Raw genomic sequence first — 19062 nt, forward strand, 5'->3', positions numbered from 1 at the left:
ACTCGTTAGGGTTTTAGAGGAGCGTGCGAGTTCTAGGCGGCGTATGGCGTCGGGGGAGGGCCATAGCGAGGGAGCGGAGGGGCACGGGGCGCCGGGCCAGGGCCCGGGCAGTGCCAACAAGGCGGAGGAGGAGGAGGAGGGGGAGGAGGGTGACGATGTGATCGATGTCTCTCCCTCAGGCTGCTGCGCCTCGTCGCTGGCGTGCGTCCCAGCTGCAAAGTCCCAGCGGGCCAAGCAAATGTACGTGTTTGACAACGTTTTCACCCTTTTGCCACGCTCTCTTCTGCAATTCACGAGCCTCCGGGTCCTCAAGGTCTTCTCCAACGCCGCGCGCTACTTCCCCGACCTTGACGACGACTGCTTCCCCCAGTTGGAGCAGCTCCAGGTGAGGGCATCTCCACTGGGACTGTCCAGCCTTTTGCCGCTTGGGAAAATGCCCGCTCTCAAGACGCTCGAGCTCCACCAGCTTCCGCTCCGCCCCTCTGCGTCCTTTCTACCAGCCGAGATTGCCAACCTCCAGGAGCTCCGACGGCTTTCGGTCTGTCACTTCTCAATCTCGTAAGTCACTCCTCCTTCTCTGTTTCGCATCCAAACTCTCGCTTTTCAGGTATCTACCACCAGAAATTGGATCCCTTCACAGCCTCCAGGAGCTGGACTTGTCGTTTAACAAGCTCAAGCTCTTACCCAAGGAAATATCCGGATTGACATCACTTAAATCGCTCAAGCTCTCAAACAACAAGCTGGGGGAGCTCCCTTCGTCTATTAGTACAATGCTTTCACTGGCCACCCTTGATGTTGGCCATAATAGACTAACTTCGCTCCTCACACTGGATCTGCAAGCTATGACTTCCTTGCAAGAACTAAATGCTCAAGTAGGCTCTAGCGGTACTTCAAGCTTCCTACTTTGGTTCGTTTCTCATCTATCTCTTCTCCTCTTGTGCAGTTTAATAAGTTGCAAGCGACTGGAGAGATTCCAACATGGCTCAGGTGCAACTTTGAGGGTAACGAGTGGCTGCAATTTTATTCGGAGAGAAAAAAGGCTAAAGGTAATTTACTGTCTACTTTATTTTTGAAAGGAACGTAACTTGATGGATGGAACAGGATCTAGGAACTCCGGCAATCGGTCAAAGCTGGGAGTTGAAAGCAGGCGGTGCAAGACATTGGGGTCTGCGATACCTGAGGAAATGGTGCTCCTGGATTCTGGAAACTACCGGACTGTTGACAAGAGAGGAAGCGCAAACGAGCTTGGGGAAAGTACAGATTTGCCGCTACAAAGCAAGCAACTAACAGTGACAGAGAAGGCTGGCACTCATGCAGGTTCGACTCACAAGAGGCTTGGGCATTGTCCTGTTGAAGGTAATCCAAAGCCTAGCAAGCGTCGGAAGGCAGCTGAGAAGTTCTCTGAGGTGTCATACAAGTACAGCAAAGATTCCTTCTGTGGTTTCGATGACCATCTTGTGGATGGTTTTTACGACGCGGGCAGGGACCATCCTTTTCTTCCGCTGGAAGCCTTGGAAAATGAGCAGTTCAGTTTCAACAGGCGCGAGGTTATACTGGTCGACAGGTAGGCACGCGTTCTAAAGCTGCAAATTACAAGCTGCTGCTCTGGGTACCTGCAGAACCAAAGACGAGGATTTGGACGCGATGGCTTCATCCGCTAAACAACTGCTTGTTAGTCTTGGACCTGGCGGGGCAACATTTGAGCATGGTTCGAGTGACTTGTACAACGTTGCAATGCTGGCCTTGTTCGTGTCAGATTGTTTGGGTGGGAGCGACAAGACGTTGAATGTTAAAATCATGCGGCGCACTGCACTTGGTTCTACGTCAAGTATGCCCTTCGTGTGTTCGTGCTGCGCAACAGGGCCAAGCGACAGTGGTGCCTCTTTTTCCGGTGCGCTTCCAAGCATGCGTACACTCAGTGACGAAGCAATAAGACATGTCAAGCTTAAGAGGAACTCCAACGTAGTACCTTTGGGATCATTGCCTTATGGCGTTTGTCGGCACCGGGCAATACTCATGAAGGTATGTTCTAAGCATTGTGTGCTTTATTCACGTCTTGTTTTGCAGTATCTTTGCGATCGATCGAGTCCCGTTATTCCTTGTGAGCTAGTGCGGGGATATTTGGATTATATGCCGCATGCTTGGAACGTTGTTCTTGTTTGTAGGGGTGGTGTTAACGTCAGGATGCTTGTCGACGCGTGTCGTCCTCTTGATATCAGGCTTGAAAGCGATCCAGAGTATTTCTGCCGGTTCGTTTCGAGGTTTTCCATTTTCGTTTTGTTTAAACAAAGTTTTTATTTCCTCTCTAGGTACATTCCAACCCGGCGGATACATGTGCAGCCTAGGGTGGTGGAGCTAGGCAGCGGGACGTTTTTGCCTCTGTTTTACGAGGAGATTGGTTTTGGTGCTTCCGGTGCAGAGGTTAGGAAATGCAGCGTTGGAGGTCATACGGCAGCTGCAAAGGTAAAACGTGCATGGAGATTTGGTTTTTTTTTTTTTTTTTTGTTTTCTTTTTTCTCAGTACAAGCTTCTACCAGATCCGGCAGCTGGATTCTGCGGTTGTCAAAGAATCATCGGATGGTGGGTGGCTCAGTGAGTTGCGCATACACTGTAGCATCGGAGAGCATCCCAATGTTGTCGCGTTCTATGGTCATCAGCTATCGTTTGAATCCGCTGCGTCGAATGGCGCAAACAAAAAGCTGGACGCTCCCCAGCTGGTTATATTTATGGAGTATGTCAAGGGCGGGTCGCTAGACGTGAGTTGCTGGTTGCAAAATTTCCTGGTTTGCCGTACTAATTTGTTTTTGCAGAATGTTATCACTCGCTTCTCAAAAGATGGCTGCCTCTATACACCGCCCCGATTAGCAATAAATATTGCTGAAAGTGTAGCTCAAGGTCTGGTTTGGCTTCACTCAAGGGGGATCATCCACCGTGACATCAAAAGCAGTAACATACTGGTAGATTTGGATTCTCCTGACAATAGACCGGTAGTCAAGATTTGTGACTTTGATAGTGCCGTTCCTGTGGGTTCCTCGTCTATCCACACCTGTTACTTGGCACATCATGGTCTACCCCTTACTGATGTCTGCGTAGGCACTCCTCGATGGATTGCTCCAGAAGTGCTGGGTGCTATGTATACTCGTCAGCAGTACGGGCTGGTAAGCATCCTCTTTCCAAACAATCGTAACAGACATCATTCATGTCTGTGTGTCTACAGGAAGCAGATATGTGGTCTTTCGGCTGTTTCATCTCAGAATTGTTGACACTAAACGTTCCTTATGCGGGAATCGGGGACAATGAAATTCACAATCACATCAAAGTAAGTGTAGTAGTGACGATATTGTCGTCTCCTTCTCATGCTTTGGTGGGGCAGGCTGGAGAGAGGCCCTCGTTAACGTGGAAGCTTGATGAGATTGTCCTTGAGCCAGCCGTTGGCGGCGACAAAGATTGCCTAGATGCTTTGATACGTCTGTATGAGTCATGCACAGAGCTTGATCCTGGCAAACGGCCAACTGCACAAGAAGCTTTGTCGTCTTTACAGAAGCTGGTGGAATGAGGAAGATTCATCATCCGACCCCAAAAGGTATGCTTTGAGCTGCACTGGTATTGATCATATTCATGTTTTTTAGCAGGCATTTCTTGTGTCTTGCGAAAGGGAATATCGCACAGATTGTTATATACATTTGGAGGGTCAGTTTCTTTGCGTCTATATTTTATATTTTATACAACTTTCTCATTTTGTTTAATTACAACAGCTATCAACAATTGAAGTTGAAGCAAAGCAGGCATCAATGAAGATGGAAAGGCAATCAACCGATGCCTTTGATTCGCGAGCTGCCTTTGCTGCAAGGGATACCCCGTTGGATCCGATTTATGGGTCTATAAAAGTTAGCTCTTTCATAAGACGTGAGAAGACAAGCCATGGAGGGAGGCGGCAGTAAGGTGGCCAAGTTTGCTCCCCGGGTGGATATGATGGGAATGAGCTTGCAATCGTCAACAGCCAACAGGGCGGTAGTAGATGTCCTCTTTGCGATCTTGAATCCTCACCCGGTGGAACTTAAGCTGGTGGAAGTTGAGTTTGCGTTTGAGAAGGAAGACGACAGTGAAGTTGCGCTTGTGAAGCTGGTCCAGTATCCCAGTACAATTCAAGCGTGCTCCTCGACGCTGATGATGGTGCCAGTGGAGTTGAAGCAGGCAGATGTCAGTCACGTTGCATCGCACACAATGAAGGCTCAACTCAATTTTAGGCCGAACAGCATCAGCGATTTTTTCACGGTGAGTGTGGGTAAGGTGAAGGACTTTTTCAAGGTGCTGCAACCAGAAGGTGGACGGGCTTCCGGGTACGTCAACGGGGTGCACATTTCGTCCCTTTCTCCCGAGGAAGTCAAATTCAGCATCATTCTGCGAGTCTCCAACGGCAACACCATCCCAGTGGAGCTTGAAAGAGCGGAATTCGCTCTGGAGGAGGAGAGCAAGGTCAAGGTGGCTGATAAGGTGGTGCGCGCACTCCAGACCATCAATCCCAAGAGCCAGAAGCGAATCGAGATCGGCCTGACGGTCGGGAAGGAGGAAATGAAAGCGGCTTCTCTTCCAGCTCCAGGCAACATGCTGAGCCTGAAGCTTAGGATGGACTTTTGGTTCAAGGATTCCTCTCACGGCGAGTACAAGATCTCTCAGGACAAATCCGTCTCTTTCCCAGTGCTGGCTCCCGCAGCAGCCCAGGTGAAGGAGGTGGTGTTTGAGCACGATGCTTCTGGCGTCCCCGTTGCCAGGATGCAGCTGCAACTCAAAGTCGTCCCCATCAAGCTTAACGCCATACCTCTCCTCGACTACACGATACGCCACACCGCTTCTATGAAAGAGCCCGTGGCCAAACTCGCGAGCTGGTCGCTCCTTGGGCACGGTGACGCGACGACACTGGAAGAGGAGATGGCGGTGGAAGCTGTGTTGCAGCCCCTGGACGATTCAGCATTTGGCTCGGCACTGTGGGAGGTGTTTTGCGACAGAAGCACCAACTACACGTCCACCGTGACCATCGAGGGGAATTCCCTTGAGTATGGTACAGTTCGCATGTAGCTAGCACCTCTCCATTCTCGTTGAATAACAAGAAAATATTTCGTTCATGGTAACCTGGGAACCTTGGAAAAATTGGGCTGCCTGCCCTCCAGATAAGACTTCCTCCCTTCCTCGCCCTCTTCAGAGCCGTAGAACAGAAGCGTCGCGTTTCCAGCCAGCTCCTGCACATGCATCACGCATGCACTCGAGTGATCCAGCAACCAAGAAAATCGCGGAAAATCACACCTGAAGGCCAGCATGCCCGTCTTCCACGGCGTTGAGCGCAGACTTGAGAACCCGGATGGCAGTGGGGCTATTCTTGAGCATTTGACGGCACCACTTGATTGTCTCCATCTCCAGCTCCGCGACCTTTTAAAAAGAAATGTATATAGCATGACCGCGGCGATTGCTCGACCGACTTACAGGCACCACCGCGTTGACAAGACCCATCTCCAGGGCTTGCTGCGCATCGTAAAATCTCGCAAGGAACCACATCTCTCTCGCTCGCTTCTGCCCAACCTGCAAAGTAGCAATTGTAGCACCACTGGCATGGACGCACAGACTTACCAACCGGGCCATGATGCTACAGCCATAGCCAGCGTCAAAACTGCCCACCTTGGGCCCAGTCTGCCCAAACATGGCATTGTCCGCAGCGATAGTTATGTCGCACACCATGTGGAGGACGTGACCTCCACCAACTGCGTAGCCAGCAACCTGCTCTAGAGATGATGAAGCATGCTTCCATCCAAACCAAAGAAACGAAATCGACTGCTCACCATTGCGACGACGGGCTTAGGGAGCCTCCGAATTTGCATCTGTGAACACAGGTCATGACTCTCAACTGGAGATGTAACAGCTTGTTGCTTGCCTGCAAGTCCAAAACGTTGAGACGCGCAATGTTGTCTTGACCGACATAGCCATGCTTTCCACGCACTGATTGATCACCTCCACTGCAGAATGCATCGGTCCCCTGCAAGAGACATACGTAGAGCTAAGTATAAGGGGAAAGCTACTACCTGGCCTGTTAGTATCACCACTCCCACGTCCTTGTCGTCTCGAGCGGCAGACAATGCACGCTGCATCTCGGTGACTGTTCGAGGAGTGAAGGCATTCCTCTTGTGCGCTCTGTTGATGGTGATCTGAGCCAACAGTTGAAGAAAGGATGAGCACAACTAGTACTCCCAAGCCACTCCCAAGCCACTCCCAAGCTTACTTTTGCTATTCCTTCTCCAAGAGCCTTGTGGTATAGCACCTCCTCTAGCTCTGGGCCGTCGCCTACCCAGGACTTGAGCCACACTACCCTCTCGCAAGAGATATCCCCGTGACGGCGTTCATAGCTACTTTGGCTTCGTCTGCAAACCACAGCTTCCAGCCTGCAACTTGAATCCTCGGTCAAGGGTGGTACCAGATGAGAAGAAAGGCGAGCGAGGCGACAGCGTGACTTGTCCGCCATAGCCAACTTACTGGACGTTATCCACACCAATCACTAAAAGCTTGCATTACCTATGTTTCGTGATCATCGTTATTGTCAATACCGCCTGGCACTATTCTATACCAGATGCGCAGAAATACCGCGAGCATGCCTTCAATCGCGTCACAGATCGTATCGGTGATTAACGTGACTATATATGTGATCACCGTGACGATGAAATTCCAAAACGAGCCCGGCCAGTAGTATGGATGGAGCAAGCGAAAGAGCAAACTGATGACAAGCCTCGGCTGCCTGCCCACCTGTATACCCTCCAGCCTATCAGAAACTCGCGTTGCTCGTGCAAAACCTTCAAGCCACTCACCGGGAACAGGCAGTCTAGTGTATCCCAGGCAGCGTGCCTCACGGGTCTTGTGGGATACATCGGCCCACCGGGTGAAGTAAAACTGAAGAGCGCTGTTTTAAGACGTGTACTTGTTGTCACTCTAAGCTCCTTCCCTATCAGACGCGGCGACATTGTCAGGACAAGAAGAAAGCAGCACGGGTCCACACACCTTTGAGTGCCTTTGCGCTCCACAGGTAGTGAAGTAGCACCGGTTCAACCTTCACCTTCTGCAGCTGAGGAAAAACGAAAACGTAGCATACAGCTCCAGTAAGCATGGAAAGACGAGAATACCTGGTCCGTCAGCTCTATGACAAACACGTCGGCCGCCGCTCCATTGTACCCAGGCACAAGAGGAAACCTGCTTAAAAAATCATCCAGTCCATCGGCTGCAACTTACACACACGTTTACTAGGTGCATGGAGTGAGAGCGAAACAGATCCACCTGGCTCGTAGAAGAAGAAAAACCTTGCCAAAAGTAACGCGAGCTCCCTTCGACTCTAAGTGAATGCAGGCAAACTAATATAAGCACTGAATTCACGCCAGCCATACTTGCTTACTTGTAGGGGAAACTTATTGAGTTGGTCAGACGACAGAGCTGCCTCCATTGTGTACTGCAAAAGGCAGGAAGAAGAAGAAGGAAAAAAAAAAAAAACAATAGAGATCTGGCACTTATACAAAGAAATCTGGTTACGTGATAGAGAGAATGAAATCGTGTCACGTTGCCCAATAGATCAATCCTGCCATGCAGGGCATGAGAGAGAACGTGAGCAAAACAACGCAAAACGTACCAGAAGATGTTGCTGGCACCCTCGATGAATGCGGTGGTGTAGCGGAGCAAACCATCCGAGGCATCCGTTGGAATCTCGAATAGCTTGGAGCAGGCGAGTCACAATCGTCAGCAATCTGTCTAGGCGCAAAATTCATACCCATTGGTAGAAGACGAGCGCAAAGATTTGCGATGCGAACGACTGGGTCCACAGCTGTACAAACAAGGGAAGGAGGGGCTTGGCATCCTCGGGGATTTGCGCGTAGTGCTCCGCGAGGACTTCATAAAAGCACTTCCTGCCCACGAACAGGTGCTCAGCATCTTGGCCATACAAGAGTTCTGTCCAATCCAAAAGAATCCAAGAGCCTGGCTGCGTAAACTAGAAGCGCGAACTCACTACCTTTTGCACGATCGTCCACTTCGAGAGCTACATCAGTGAAGAGCTGCCTGAGACAATCTCCGCGCTGGGACGGCAAGCTGATCGCCTGGATAGAGAGTGAGGAGCTCCTGCCGACAGTGAGCCCTGAGTTACCTTGTGCAGCTTGCGGAGGAGCTGCTGCGTGAGAGCCGTCCGGTAGGCCGACTTGGGGAGGGGGCGGTGGCGGTCCGACATGACATCTCTCTCCGCCGTCCTTGCCCTACACACCTATATGTGTTGTGTTTGAGTGATCCTCGCAAAGTCATTAAAAAGCCATGCATGATATGTACAGAGAGTGAGTATCATCATCTCTAGCCGATCAAAAACCAATATCAGTGTTTGATATTGAGAGGGGGGGACACAATCTTGAGAGCTGGATTGGATCGCTCCTCAGTCGTCTTCGGAATCTGTGGAACCCAATGTGTAAACGGACCTGAAAGAGGAGAGGAGAGAGGTGTTTGATTACCTACCTGATCTTACATCGTCCCCCACGGTGCCGTTGTTCTGGAGCTGCCTCAACACCATCCGGCAGATGAGCACCCACCAGTAGACGTGGAGCACCAGCAGCGACATGAGCATGGTGTTGAAGACATAGTAGATCTTGACCGTCTTGACGTTCCGGAAGTCGAGGAACTCCATGCAGTGGTAGCTGCGAGAGTGCGAGTCAGGAATGGCAACCGCAGGGAGCGTGCGTACCTGGTGCTCCAGATTATCCAAAACGGGAAGTAGATGAGTCTGAGGAGGAGCCACGAGAGCGCAAACAAGGCAAACGCAATGCTGGCCCCGACATCGCTGCCCGAGTACTTGAGCAGCTTGGCGGACTCGAGCAACACGTCGCTGGCATCGTGAAGGGCCAGCACCAGCGAGCCCGCCCGGAAGCAGCTGGAAGATGACACCATAGTTTACACACATTGTGAGAGACCTATCATGCACGTACCCGGTGATGAAGGAGCCGGCGATCAAGACGATGGTAATGACATGGTGCGTCATCATAACGCTGAAGTCCTTCCTCCGCGTCTCCCACACGAGGAGCGCGGCAACGCTGTACACATAGAAGCCACCTTGGAACGTGTAGAGGAGCTTGAGCTCGTGCCTGCGGCAAAACGGGGACGATGGATGGATTTTCATCCAAAAGAAACGAAAAGAAGATTGCCTGGGCACTCACGTCATGGTGTGGCCGGGCCATCGCTCCCAATAGCCGTGGCTGCTGGCAAACCACGGCTCCCTCGCCGTCGCATACAGCGCAAATGCCTCCGACGCCGTGTAGTATGTTAGCTTCCACATGGACTCGGTGGCCTTGAGCAGCTTTTTCTTCCGGTCCTTCACCTTCCTCGGGTAAATGAAGCACGCCGCCAGCCTCTGCGGTGGAGATCATGGATCAAGGCAGGCAGATATATGAGATCAGATCTACACGCGCGCACGCACGCACGCACCTGGTAAACCAAGGCATCCAAAAGCCAGCGTCCCAGCGGGAAGGCCAGCGCAAAGTAGAGGGCCAGGTAGTAGTCACTCCACTCGGGATAGCTCTCTCCTGCGCCGCCTCCTACCATTACCATTGCGGCCTTGCTCCCCGCCTCGCCGGACATAGCGACATTACCTATCCATCCACGCGCGCACCCGATCTCGCCCTCGCCCCACGCCTAGACCCAATCTCCACCTCCGCATCGCGGCTAAGTGGCCGAGCCGACCCATGGACATGGGAAAAGGGAATATGCCCAGGCTTAAATTATAAACATGTGAAAAATATATATATATATCTATATATATAGAGCACACTTTGCTCACCAAGCCCAAACAACCCAAAACCTCCCTACCTCACGTCCTCAAGTCATCGGACATTGCCGATGGGATGCAATGCATGCTGAGTATCTCCGGTGTTGCACTCTTGGCAACCTGAGCATCCAGCACAATCATCTGCAACACCAACACTGTGTCATGTCATGGCTTGAGCTCGCAACATCACCTGTTGGTACTCGAGGTCGAAGCGCATGAAGCCGTCGTTGCAGTTGTCCACCATGTGAGCCAAGTGCTTCAAGTTCCGCACCGCAGTGCCATTGAACGCTATTATCTGCCGCGCAACAGTGTTAGGCGCCTCCTTGTACACGCTACCGGCACTGACAGCTTCGGCGTACCTGCGTGTTGACAATGTCTTCGTACCCAATGTTCGCATCCGCTGCAAGGACCTGGAAACTCATCCCTGTCAACTCAATTCGACTTCGCCGCTTCTCACCTGAGAGATGACAACTAGCTGCTCGTCTTCAGTCTGTGCAAAGTTGTGCATGAGCTTATCCAGTAACTTCACCGGAGCATCGTAGTCATAGTCCTTGCCATACTGCCAACACAGCTGCTTCCACTCAGTGTCTTCAATGGGAAGAAAAAGGCTGTCTCGGAATCAAGTGCTACGCAGGTCCTTCTTACCTCTGATCGTAGATAGGGAACCGAGACAGCGGCAAAAACAATCCCGGCAACAATGTAGTAGGATGGGGGCCTTCCTTTGTTGTGTGCAGGGACCAGGCGTTTTGGAATCGTTACCTCGACAGCGTTTTCAATTATCTGTCCACTGCGAAGAACTCTCACCCGAGCACGTTGCCCAGTATACTTTTGCGAGACCAGGTATGTAAAACCAATCCGCTCTCCACTTCTGAAAGGAACTGTAAAAAACTGTCTTCAGTCGGAGAAAGAAGAGAAAACAGAAAAGTATAGAGGTACGTACCAGTTCCATCGTTGGCAATGTCGACTCCATCAAAACTCAAGAGAATATCCGACGAGCGTAGGTGTCTGGCTGCCGGAGCCGTTGGTTCCACTCGGCGTATACGAACACCCTTTTGGTTTGCCTTCATTCCGACCGCTCTCCGAAGATCCGGATTTTCCATCCTTTGCCATTCAATACCCAACACGGGAAAACCTTCAGAGGCAGAGCAGAAGTTATATGCTAGCAAAGCAGAAGTTATATGCTAGCAAAGCAGAAGCCTTGACGAGGAGAGATACCTGTGTAATGCCCGTGGCGTTCGTAGTCCATAATAAAATGACTAATGACAGGCGTCGGGATGACATATCCAATGTTCTCGCAGTCTTCGTGCTTGAGAGACTGGAACGCAATCCCAATGCACTGTCCCCTGTCGTTGAAGGAGGGACCACCCGAGTTTCCAGCGTTGATGGCTGCATCTATCTGTACGTACCAAAGCATGAGGGCACGTACCAAATATTACAGGGATCGGGTCGCTTACTTGCACGCCCAGCAGTTCGCTAGCGCCATGGACGTAGGACGTGATCTCAATGCGCGACACAACACCACTGGTGACCGAGATTGTGTCGCCGCCGATGGGATAACCGACAACAGTGATGGGGTCCTGCAACCTGGGCAAAGCGCCAAACTCCACAGGAGTCACTCCCCTCCAAAACGAGTCATCGTTGATGGTTAACATGGCTGCAAAGCAGAAAGCGTTTGTTTTGTTGTTCCTGGCGGAAAAACGACTCTTTTGCTGGCTTCCGTTATCCTCGGTGGTCGAAGAAGCAAGTAGCGCCTAGGACTGAACCTTTTGAGCTGACGAGTGCTCACCTATGTCGCATTCGGTTCCAATGGCAAGGACAGCCGCAACAAACTTGATATCCGAGCCCCGCCTCTTCACCTTCACCTGCGTGTGGTGCTCGACGGAGTGTGCATTGGTGAGAACTCGGTTGCCACCGATTATGAAGCCACTGCTGTTGGTGCTGAACTGCCGCTTTCGTTGCCAGGGAAGCGAAAAGTTTGGCTCCGTATGAATACAAAACACCTTGACGACCGCGTCCAAGAAAGGCAAGTCGTCCACCTCCTCGGCACCAAACTCGGCGTCGTCCAGCACCACGGCAGGAATGGGCGCCTTGGAGGAGGGCTGCGAGCTGGCCTTGGCTCTGGTTGGCTTGGGAACGCCGGCACCGCTCTTGCTGGACGACGACACCTTGCCTTGCTTTCTCTCCGTCAACAGCTTGCCCGAGCTGCTAGCCTCGCCGCCAGCCTGCTTGGGTCTGATTCCATTACCGGCACAGTCTAGAGCCCGCTGCCACTGCCTCTTGCTCCGCTCCGTCGTGGCCATGGGCAGCACCGTATGAAGCACGTCCGTGACGTCACCCTCCTCGCCGTGCAAGGGGCACGTCTCGAGGTGGCCTGCCGTCACCCTGGAGCTGGAGCTGGAGCTGGAGCTGGGCATCTCTCTCCTCCTCCTCTTCCTTTGCGTGCCACTGGCAATAGCTTCTCCGCCAAATACTGGGATGGCGGGCCTTGGCACGTGCCTCCCGCAACCATTTACCTTGAACCTGGTTGCGGGCTGCCTTGGCGTCGCCCAGCCCCCGAGCTCCAACCACGCTTGGCTCCGCTTCCGCCGCCTGCTGCTACCCGCCATGGCCGAGCGCACGCATTTGCATCCTCAGCCCAGCCTCCACTCGTGCTGCGCGATCTACGACTGCGAACCAGGTCCATGCCCCCGCCGCGCGACGAAGAAACTCATGTGGCGCATCAGCCTCCCAGCTGCGCAGGCAGCGGCCACAGTGCCCACATCCGGCTTGCCCTAGAATTGGATGTGTCCGCTCGGCGTGAAGGGACAAACGGCCATACGGCGCCCGCCACGTGTCCCGGGCGGAATATTCGCGGGAAAAGGGGGCAGATTAGGGCTCTAGTTCTCGGGAGCTGGCAGCGATGTCGAAGAAGAAGGCGATGCCCCGCTCCACCATGTCCCTCAAGGTCTTCCACGGGGGCTCCATTCCATCGGATCTGCAACTCCCGTCGGCGCCTGGCATGTAAGTCGATCTGGTCCGTGTCGTTAGAGGAGCTGCTGACTGGCCCCATGGATTTCCAGGACGGTGGATCGGAGCGCGTACGAGCGGCCGAGCTCCGCGAATGTATGGTCGTCCGCCAGCAATCCAATGAGCAAGGGTTATGGCAACCATCGGCAGGCGCTCCTGCCCAATGGGGAGACGAGGCCCTCCTCCGCCGCCGCCGCCCCTTCCTCCTCGTATTTCCCCAACACCGCCACAATGGGCAGGAACTACGACGAGGACGAGCGGAGGCCCGTCGACTTTCGGCCCCGCACCAGCCCCGGCGGCCACCACGACTACAGATCTCGGGAGTATGACAACGGTGGTGGAGTCTACTTCAAGGGCCGCTTGTCTCGCTCTCCGGACCATCTGCGCTACTCGGCCTATCCCCCCGGTGGTGGTGACCGCTTCGGCCCTCCTCTGCAGCCTTCTATGGCCGGCTCACCGGAGCGGCCACCCGTGAATGCCTGGGCCGCGCGCCGGGGTGAGCGCCTGGAGCCGGATGCGTCTGCCACCTCTCCCTGGCGCGTCCGAAACAGCATGGCCAGGATCGCCGAGGCAAGTGCCATCGACAAGGTCTCCTCTGGAAGGTGGCAGCCAGCAGCTACGCCCAGGAAGGAGCCCCTTTACGATGTCGATGCTCGCAAGGTGGACATCTCCCACGCGATAGAGCAGCAGGAAGTGGAGGATGGCAGAAGGGTGGATAGTTATCATCACACCTCTTGGAAGCAGCAGCCAGCTGAGGCTACTCCCGAAGGAGGCTACCGCAGCCGTTTTAACGATGCCGGTGATACGTCGGAAAGAGCAAGGTTTGAGTACGACCACTTTGAGCGAGGCGATTCTTTCCGGGGAGTGAATGAACAGAGCTACCACAGCTTTCAGGAGGACAGGGTCGCTGGTCACGGGAGTACTTCTGCTTATGATTGTTTAGAGGTTCATTATACTCAGGGTGATGATGGACGACACAGCGCAGATGCACAAGCAAGCCAAAAGCAACAGCATCTCTCTGACTCCAGACACGGTCCTGGAGCCCGTCAACATCCTGCCAACGTCTTTGAGCGTCAGTCCACTGATAGCAACGTTGTAAATCACGAAAGACTGCAAAGGCAACGATCGTTTGATTCGGAAAGGAACAGAACCTCGGCTACTGCAGTCAACCACGAGTTCAATCATCAATCCTCTGCCCATGTGTCTACCATGGTTGGCAGCACGTATTCTGATTCCACGAAGACTGGAGCTGCTTTGCTGCGGTCCACTTCTGGAGAACGGCCCAAGCTAAAGCTCCTTCCTAGATCCAAGCCAATGGAAGATCGTCATGATTTTTTTGAAGACGAGGGTACCTTCTTGTCCGAGGTAAGAATCTATCCATTCGTCGCCATGTTTGTGATTCTCAGCTGCGACACAGGCGGATCGCGCTGGGCGTCAGCAGCACGCAAGTGAAAGGGAGACCCATGATTCGAGACCAGTCGTTACACCCAGTGCCCAAACAGAACACGACACTTGCCCAACTTCGGAGAGGCCTAAGCTGAGCTTGAAGCCCCGAACTCAGGCTCCTGACAACGCTTCGGACAAGGAGAGGTACGTGGAGGATGCTGCTACACTACCGTGGAATTCATGTGTTTTCTGGATACAGGCGAAGTTTGTTCGGTGGTGCGCGCCCCAGAGAGATGGTAAGCTCAATTCTACCCATGGTTCGAGCTCTGTATTTACTTTTATGTTCTTTGTAGGTGCTTCGACAGCGTGGAGCAGACGACATTCCAGTCGAAGCCGCTGCAAGGTATCCATATTCCTGTTTCCATGCCACAGAGCTGACATGAAGGCTTGCAGTGATGTTGCTGAGCTCATTCGGAAGGAAAGGTGGCAGCCGGTCGAAACTCGGCAGCAGCAGGGTAGGACCAATAACGAAGGTGGCAAGGTAGTCAACCGGAGGGAAGAGGATCCAATACGGAGTGAAGCAGACCGGTACGAGATTCGGCGTGATTTGAGTCGGCAGGATCGCAGGGATCACCGGGATATTGACAGGCAGGAGAGTTGGAGGCGACGTGCGGAACCCACTCCCGCACTCTCTGCGCTTGCAGAGATGCCGTCGCGCGTTGCTGGGAAGTCGTCGCTTGGATCGTCAGCGCTGCAGCTTGCGCAAGCCTTTTCGCGGTCAACCATCTCCGCCGCTGGTTCTCGACTGACGGATACTCCATCTCCCAGATATGGCAGAGCTTCTTCTGGACAGCAGCAGCGCAAGCACAGTGCCGCGACTGCATGGTAGTAAGGCACGCCAAGTGAGGCGGGACTAACGCATCAGGCGTGCTTGGCTGTAGCTATCTACAGAAACACAAGAAGAAACATATATCCTCTTTTGCTTCTCCTTGTATGTACAACGAGACGGCGGGTGTTGGTTGTTTTGTTAGTACCGCTCTTCTCTTTCTTGTTTGGCTTGTTGGTTCATGTTTTGAGACGCTTGGCAGCTTGAAGGAAGCCCGTTATCACGTCCAGTTCATCCAGTTGCTGCAGCAAAGGGGAATTCGTGTGAGAAGAAGCGAGGAGAGAGCGTTTACTTACATATGCAACAAAGTGCTTCTCGATGGCGCGCAACAGCTGCTCCTTGGAGGAATTACGGCCTACATCGCTCTGAGACCACCGAGAGGCAAGATGAGAAGAGATCTGAGCGAGTGCCACTTACAAGCTTGAAGTGCTTCCTGTACTTGCGGAGGGCCGCCGTCTCCAGCTTGCTCAGGTCCACAACCTGTATATCCACGGAGAGATGGGTCAATGAAATGAAAACCACCGCTCGCTCACCGGGATTTCGGCCGACGGCATCGCTTCTGCTACCCTCTTGTCCACACAGAGCTGCGGCTGCGGCTGCGGCTGCGGCTGCTGCTGCTGCGTCGTCAAATCTAGCTGGTGAGGAGGCGATGGCGCTGCCGCTGGTGGCGGTGGTGGTGGCGGCGGAGGCGGCGGAGGCGATGGTGATGCAGTAATGCTAGGGGTCGTGGCGGTGGCACCAGTGTCTGCTTTGGCTGGCTTTTGCCTCACGCGGGGCTTAAATGTCCTAGGGAAATCGTCTGCGAGGGAGCAAAGCTAAGAGTGCGCAAGGAGATGAGGGCACCCACCTAGCACCGTGTCGCTGGTCACAGGGATCTCAATCTCATCGTCCTCCTCCTGCCCTGTGGGTGGCTCGATCACCGTCAACGCGTTCCTCTGGAGCTTCACCTCCACCCCGTTGGTCAGCACCTGGCACAAGCAAGCACTCAAAGGATTACTCTAACCTAAACCACTGTTATAAAGGAGAGCGTGAGCTCTCCCCCGGCCGGGCACACCGGATTCATTACGTACCAGCCAATGCCAGCCTCCAAGTCCCACGGCCTTCTTGACAACGCCCTCCAGCCCCACAAGAACCGACTTTGTGCGATTGTTACCTCGCACCACAACCTTGGTGTGCCTGGGAAGAACAGACAGCTCCTCGTCCTCGTCGCCGCCAGTCTCGCCGCCCGGCGGGGGAAAATACGTTGGGGGAGGCAGAAACCCCTGATGCTCGTGATCATGGTGATGGCCGTGCTCCGCGGGGCTAGTCAGGCTGCGCTCGCCCTCCAGCATAATCGACCGATCGAATTAGCGATCACTGCTACAGTTTGTAGATTGTGATCTTGATCCTGTGATCTTGATCCCTGCTTCCCTGACCAATTCCTCGAGGCCTCTATGATTCGGTCCAGCTCCCCACCTATCTATCCATAGCTTCCCCTTCCCGTGGAATGGGAGGGACTCTATGCTCTATCTTTGATGCCAAACCAAGAAGAAGAAGAAGAAGAGGAAGAAGAATTCGCCGCCCTCGATAGCCTCCAATCCTAGCCAATTCCAGCCAATGCGCGATGATCCATGGATACCAATTCGGATCCGGCAATGCGAAATATCGCGTCGACGCGACCGATGCGATTTGGCGACAAGAGAGAAGAGGATGATCACCAACGACGAAGGGCGCACAATGCCACCCCCTCACTGCCTACTACAAAAACAATGCTCTCGCGTGCTTCCAACCGGCCTTAACCTTCCAAAAAAGCCCCCCCATGACAACTCATGCGGGATTCGGAATTTGTTGTGTCCACCCCGCTCCCTCGACTGCCTTTACCTCGGCGCCCTTGCCATCGCACCATCCACCCAATCCAATCCAATCCATCGTCGTTGGCGTGCGGAATGATGGCTGCGAATGTTGCGAGAACCTGGTGAGGGTGATGGTGACGGTGACGGTGATGGTGAGAGTGAGGGTGAGGGTGGACGTGACCGTGACGGTGAGGGCAGCGCGCCAAAATGCACACACTCGCCGCGTGGCGCCTTGCTCGCTTTCGTGCCGGGCAAGGTACGAACGGATGAGTTGCGGGCTCGATTCCTGGCGTTAGCCGGGTAATTAATAATGGGCGTGGAGCCCGCCCTTGGGGAATCATGATGTGAGTGCGGGGAGTGGACAACAGCAGCAGCAGCAGCAGCAGTTGATGGACCACAAAACTGAAAACAAAAATGGATTTCGATTTCCTCCGCTCTTCCTATTCCTGAGACTGCCTGACTGACTCATCTTCCTAACCGAGTACATTCATTGCGAGCTGACGAAGCATTGCAAGCTGACCCTCGAGCAACAAGTCTCTCCACTCCAGATTCTAGACCAGATGCTGTCTAGATTGCAAACCAGAGCCGCCGGGCCGTGCCGTCCCGTGCCAGACGCGATCCATTTCATCATTCCAAATTCCAATGTCTCTTTCGATTCATATTCATAGCAGCCTTTGACGTCCAAAGCTTCTTAATCCCACGTAACAAAAAATATAAGACCGAGGGGGGGAGGGATGAGATCTCTTATTGTTGATCCTCCAACACAACTTGTTGTGCCAGCCCCTATTCAATATGTATTATCTTCTTGTCTTGAGGATCATCCCTTCTTTTACGCGCTGAAAGAGACATCCATAAAGACTGCGACAGTAACCACAACCCTGTGCAAAACGCTCTCCCGTCTCGTCTGTCAAGGAGCAAGGACAAATGTCTTCCTTCGACCGATTAATCAGCTTACTTGGCCATTGCTCGTTCGCGGACACTGGAAACGCCAAACTTGACGCGCGGCTCAACATCTCAAAGGACGACTCAGAATTGAATTACGCATAGTGTTCTAAGCATTCCCATCCATGTTATATCAACTTTCTTTTCGCAGCTTTGAGCTCCGAAAGCCATCTCGGAGTTCCAAGTAACGCTTCAAGCACTGGCTCTTGCTTCGGCCTCGCACCGTGGCCTGTATCCTATCCCACCTCGACGGTGTGCCCTTCGGAAATGCTTTGAGACCAGCCAGCAACGCCTTGTCTTCACCATCTGACCAGGCGACGCTCCCTGCATTGCCAGGGGCAGGAGAAGGATCATCCTCCTCGTCCACAAGCTGCCATCCCTCCTCAAACTCCTCTCTCAGGCTGAGATCCAATGATATCTGCCGGCTCGACACTTTCCTCTGTGCCAAGAACTTGGCATACGCATCCTCGTCGCCAGGCTTCTTGTCTGCCAGAGCCTTTGCCATTTGGATTACATTGTCCACCGTGCGAGAACCGCCAAAACTTTGGGCGATCACTTGCCACCTTCTCGCTGTTCCTCTCGGGTGCTTGGCAAGCTGCTTTCTCAGGAATGCAACCTCCTCCTCACTCCACTCCCCTTCCACGACTGCGCCGTCACTCTCCCCCGTCCCATTCCAGCTAGCATTTCCTTCCTGCGCCTCTAGGATCCCTCCCGTTCCATCGACTTGTGGCGACGAATCCACAGCCCTGGCAGCCCCGGCATGCTTCCTGGATCTAGAAATCTTCTTGTCCGCGGCGGCATCCACAGCAAGAGGAGCTGGAGATGGGTCGAGAGGAGCAACGATCACACCCTGGCCGACGCTGCAATCGCCAGCCGTGAGAGAAATGGGAGCAAGCGGGCCCAGAATGAGCGACACTGCTATCCAGGCTGCAACGAGCTGCGCAATCGACGACCACGCCGCCACCCACGCGCAGCAAAGCAGCACAGACATACCTAGGATCACGCAGATGGCGGCGTGCCTCCTGTCCACGATGGGATCTCCTTGCTGGGGTGGAACACCCGCATTGGATTGCAAGCGGAAGTTGGGCCGGCACTCGTCCACGAAATCGAAGTCCATGCCTTCACCCAAGAGCCCTAGCTAGGGTTTGTGTTTCTTAAAAACGGCAAAAAGCTCGTTCGCTTAT

The 19062-nt window shown here is 53.5% G+C and overlaps 7 protein-coding genes and 1 pseudogene across 10 annotated transcripts; 2 read left to right on the top strand and 6 right to left on the bottom strand.

Moving 5' to 3' along the window:
* Positions 1–8: 8 nt before the first annotated feature.
* Positions 9–3903, top strand: LOC9651494. Of its 3 annotated transcripts, XM_024673761.1 has the most exons (14): positions 9–558; positions 608–872; positions 944–1046; positions 1102–1564; positions 1620–1708; positions 1757–2022; positions 2068–2249; positions 2310–2463; positions 2538–2756; positions 2811–3158; positions 3218–3319; positions 3374–3583; positions 3633–3690; positions 3756–3903. In XM_024673761.1, the coding sequence occupies exons 1-12, from the start codon at positions 44–46 to the stop codon at positions 3554–3556; spliced, it is 2889 nt and encodes a 962-aa protein (XP_024529529.1). In that variant the 5' UTR covers positions 9–43; the 3' UTR covers positions 3557–3583; positions 3633–3690; positions 3756–3903. The 3 variants fall into 3 exon arrangements, with proteins under 3 accessions (XP_024529529.1, XP_024529528.1, XP_024529531.1); XM_024673760.1 differs by having other exon boundaries at positions 1620–2022; XM_024673763.1 differs by lacking the exons at positions 3374–3583; positions 3633–3690; positions 3756–3903 and having other exon boundaries at positions 1620–2022; positions 2811–2957; positions 3014–3158; positions 3218–3318.
* A 1085-nt stretch (positions 3904–4988) lies between these two features.
* On the bottom strand, positions 4989–6529 carry LOC9650751 (1,4-dihydroxy-2-naphthoyl-CoA synthase). The gene is made up of 8 exons (XM_002968872.2): positions 6269–6529; positions 6072–6194; positions 5924–6025; positions 5832–5870; positions 5623–5769; positions 5479–5574; positions 5302–5424; positions 4989–5237 (listed from the first exon to the last, which is right to left on the bottom strand). Exons 1-8 carry the CDS (start codon positions 6506–6508, stop codon positions 5121–5123), a joined length of 987 nt encoding a protein of 328 aa, XP_002968918.1. The 5' UTR covers positions 6509–6529; the 3' UTR covers positions 4989–5120.
* A 1-nt stretch (position 6530) lies between these two features.
* LOC9651495 lies at positions 6531–8295 on the bottom strand. The gene is made up of 11 exons (XM_024673767.1): positions 8168–8295; positions 8036–8120; positions 7796–7974; positions 7658–7740; positions 7561–7606; positions 7427–7480; positions 7312–7366; positions 7161–7255; positions 7039–7102; positions 6849–6982; positions 6531–6786 (listed from the first exon to the last, which is right to left on the bottom strand). The coding sequence occupies exons 1-11, from the start codon at positions 8246–8248 to the stop codon at positions 6559–6561; spliced, it is 1104 nt and encodes a 367-aa protein (XP_024529535.1). The 5' UTR covers positions 8249–8295; the 3' UTR covers positions 6531–6558.
* LOC9651496 (ASC1-like protein 3) lies at positions 8287–9752 on the bottom strand. Its single transcript, XM_002968874.2, has 6 exons — positions 9487–9752; positions 9219–9412; positions 8991–9146; positions 8750–8935; positions 8524–8702; positions 8287–8460 (listed from the first exon to the last, which is right to left on the bottom strand). Exons 1-6 carry the CDS (start codon positions 9637–9639, stop codon positions 8444–8446), a joined length of 885 nt encoding a protein of 294 aa, XP_002968920.1. The 5' UTR covers positions 9640–9752; the 3' UTR covers positions 8287–8443.
* Positions 9753–9805: 53 nt separating this feature from the next.
* Positions 9806–12577, bottom strand: LOC9651497 (annotated as a pseudogene).
* A 127-nt stretch (positions 12578–12704) lies between these two features.
* Positions 12705–15202, top strand: LOC9651498. 2 transcript variants are annotated; one of them, XM_002968594.2, is made up of 6 exons: positions 12705–12826; positions 12886–14197; positions 14250–14422; positions 14478–14514; positions 14572–14621; positions 14672–15202. In XM_002968594.2, exons 1-6 carry the CDS (start codon positions 12726–12728, stop codon positions 15105–15107), a joined length of 2109 nt encoding a protein of 702 aa, XP_002968640.1. In that variant the 5' UTR covers positions 12705–12725; the 3' UTR covers positions 15108–15202. The 2 variants fall into 2 exon arrangements, with proteins under 2 accessions (XP_002968640.1, XP_024529329.1); XM_024673561.1 differs by having other exon boundaries at positions 14250–14514; positions 14572–15202.
* Positions 15181–17077, bottom strand: LOC9650752. The gene is made up of 6 exons (XM_024673567.1): positions 16175–17077; positions 15952–16072; positions 15638–15903; positions 15522–15584; positions 15401–15469; positions 15181–15346 (listed from the first exon to the last, which is right to left on the bottom strand). Exons 1-6 carry the CDS (start codon positions 16433–16435, stop codon positions 15284–15286), a joined length of 843 nt encoding a protein of 280 aa, XP_024529335.1. The 5' UTR covers positions 16436–17077; the 3' UTR covers positions 15181–15283.
* Positions 17078–17406: 329 nt separating this feature from the next.
* Positions 17407–19028, bottom strand: LOC9651499 (transcription factor MAMYB). The gene has a single exon (XM_024673565.1). It carries the CDS (start codon positions 18993–18995, stop codon positions 18012–18014), a length of 984 nt encoding a protein of 327 aa, XP_024529333.1. The 5' UTR covers positions 18996–19028; the 3' UTR covers positions 17407–18011.
* Between the last annotated feature and the right edge of the window lie 34 nt (positions 19029–19062).

Source organism: Selaginella moellendorffii, unplaced genomic scaffold (assembly GCF_000143415.4).
Source record: "Selaginella moellendorffii unplaced genomic scaffold, v1.0 SELMOscaffold_11, whole genome shotgun sequence".
In the NCBI taxonomy this organism is placed as follows: domain Eukaryota; kingdom Viridiplantae; phylum Streptophyta; class Lycopodiopsida; order Selaginellales; family Selaginellaceae; genus Selaginella; species Selaginella moellendorffii.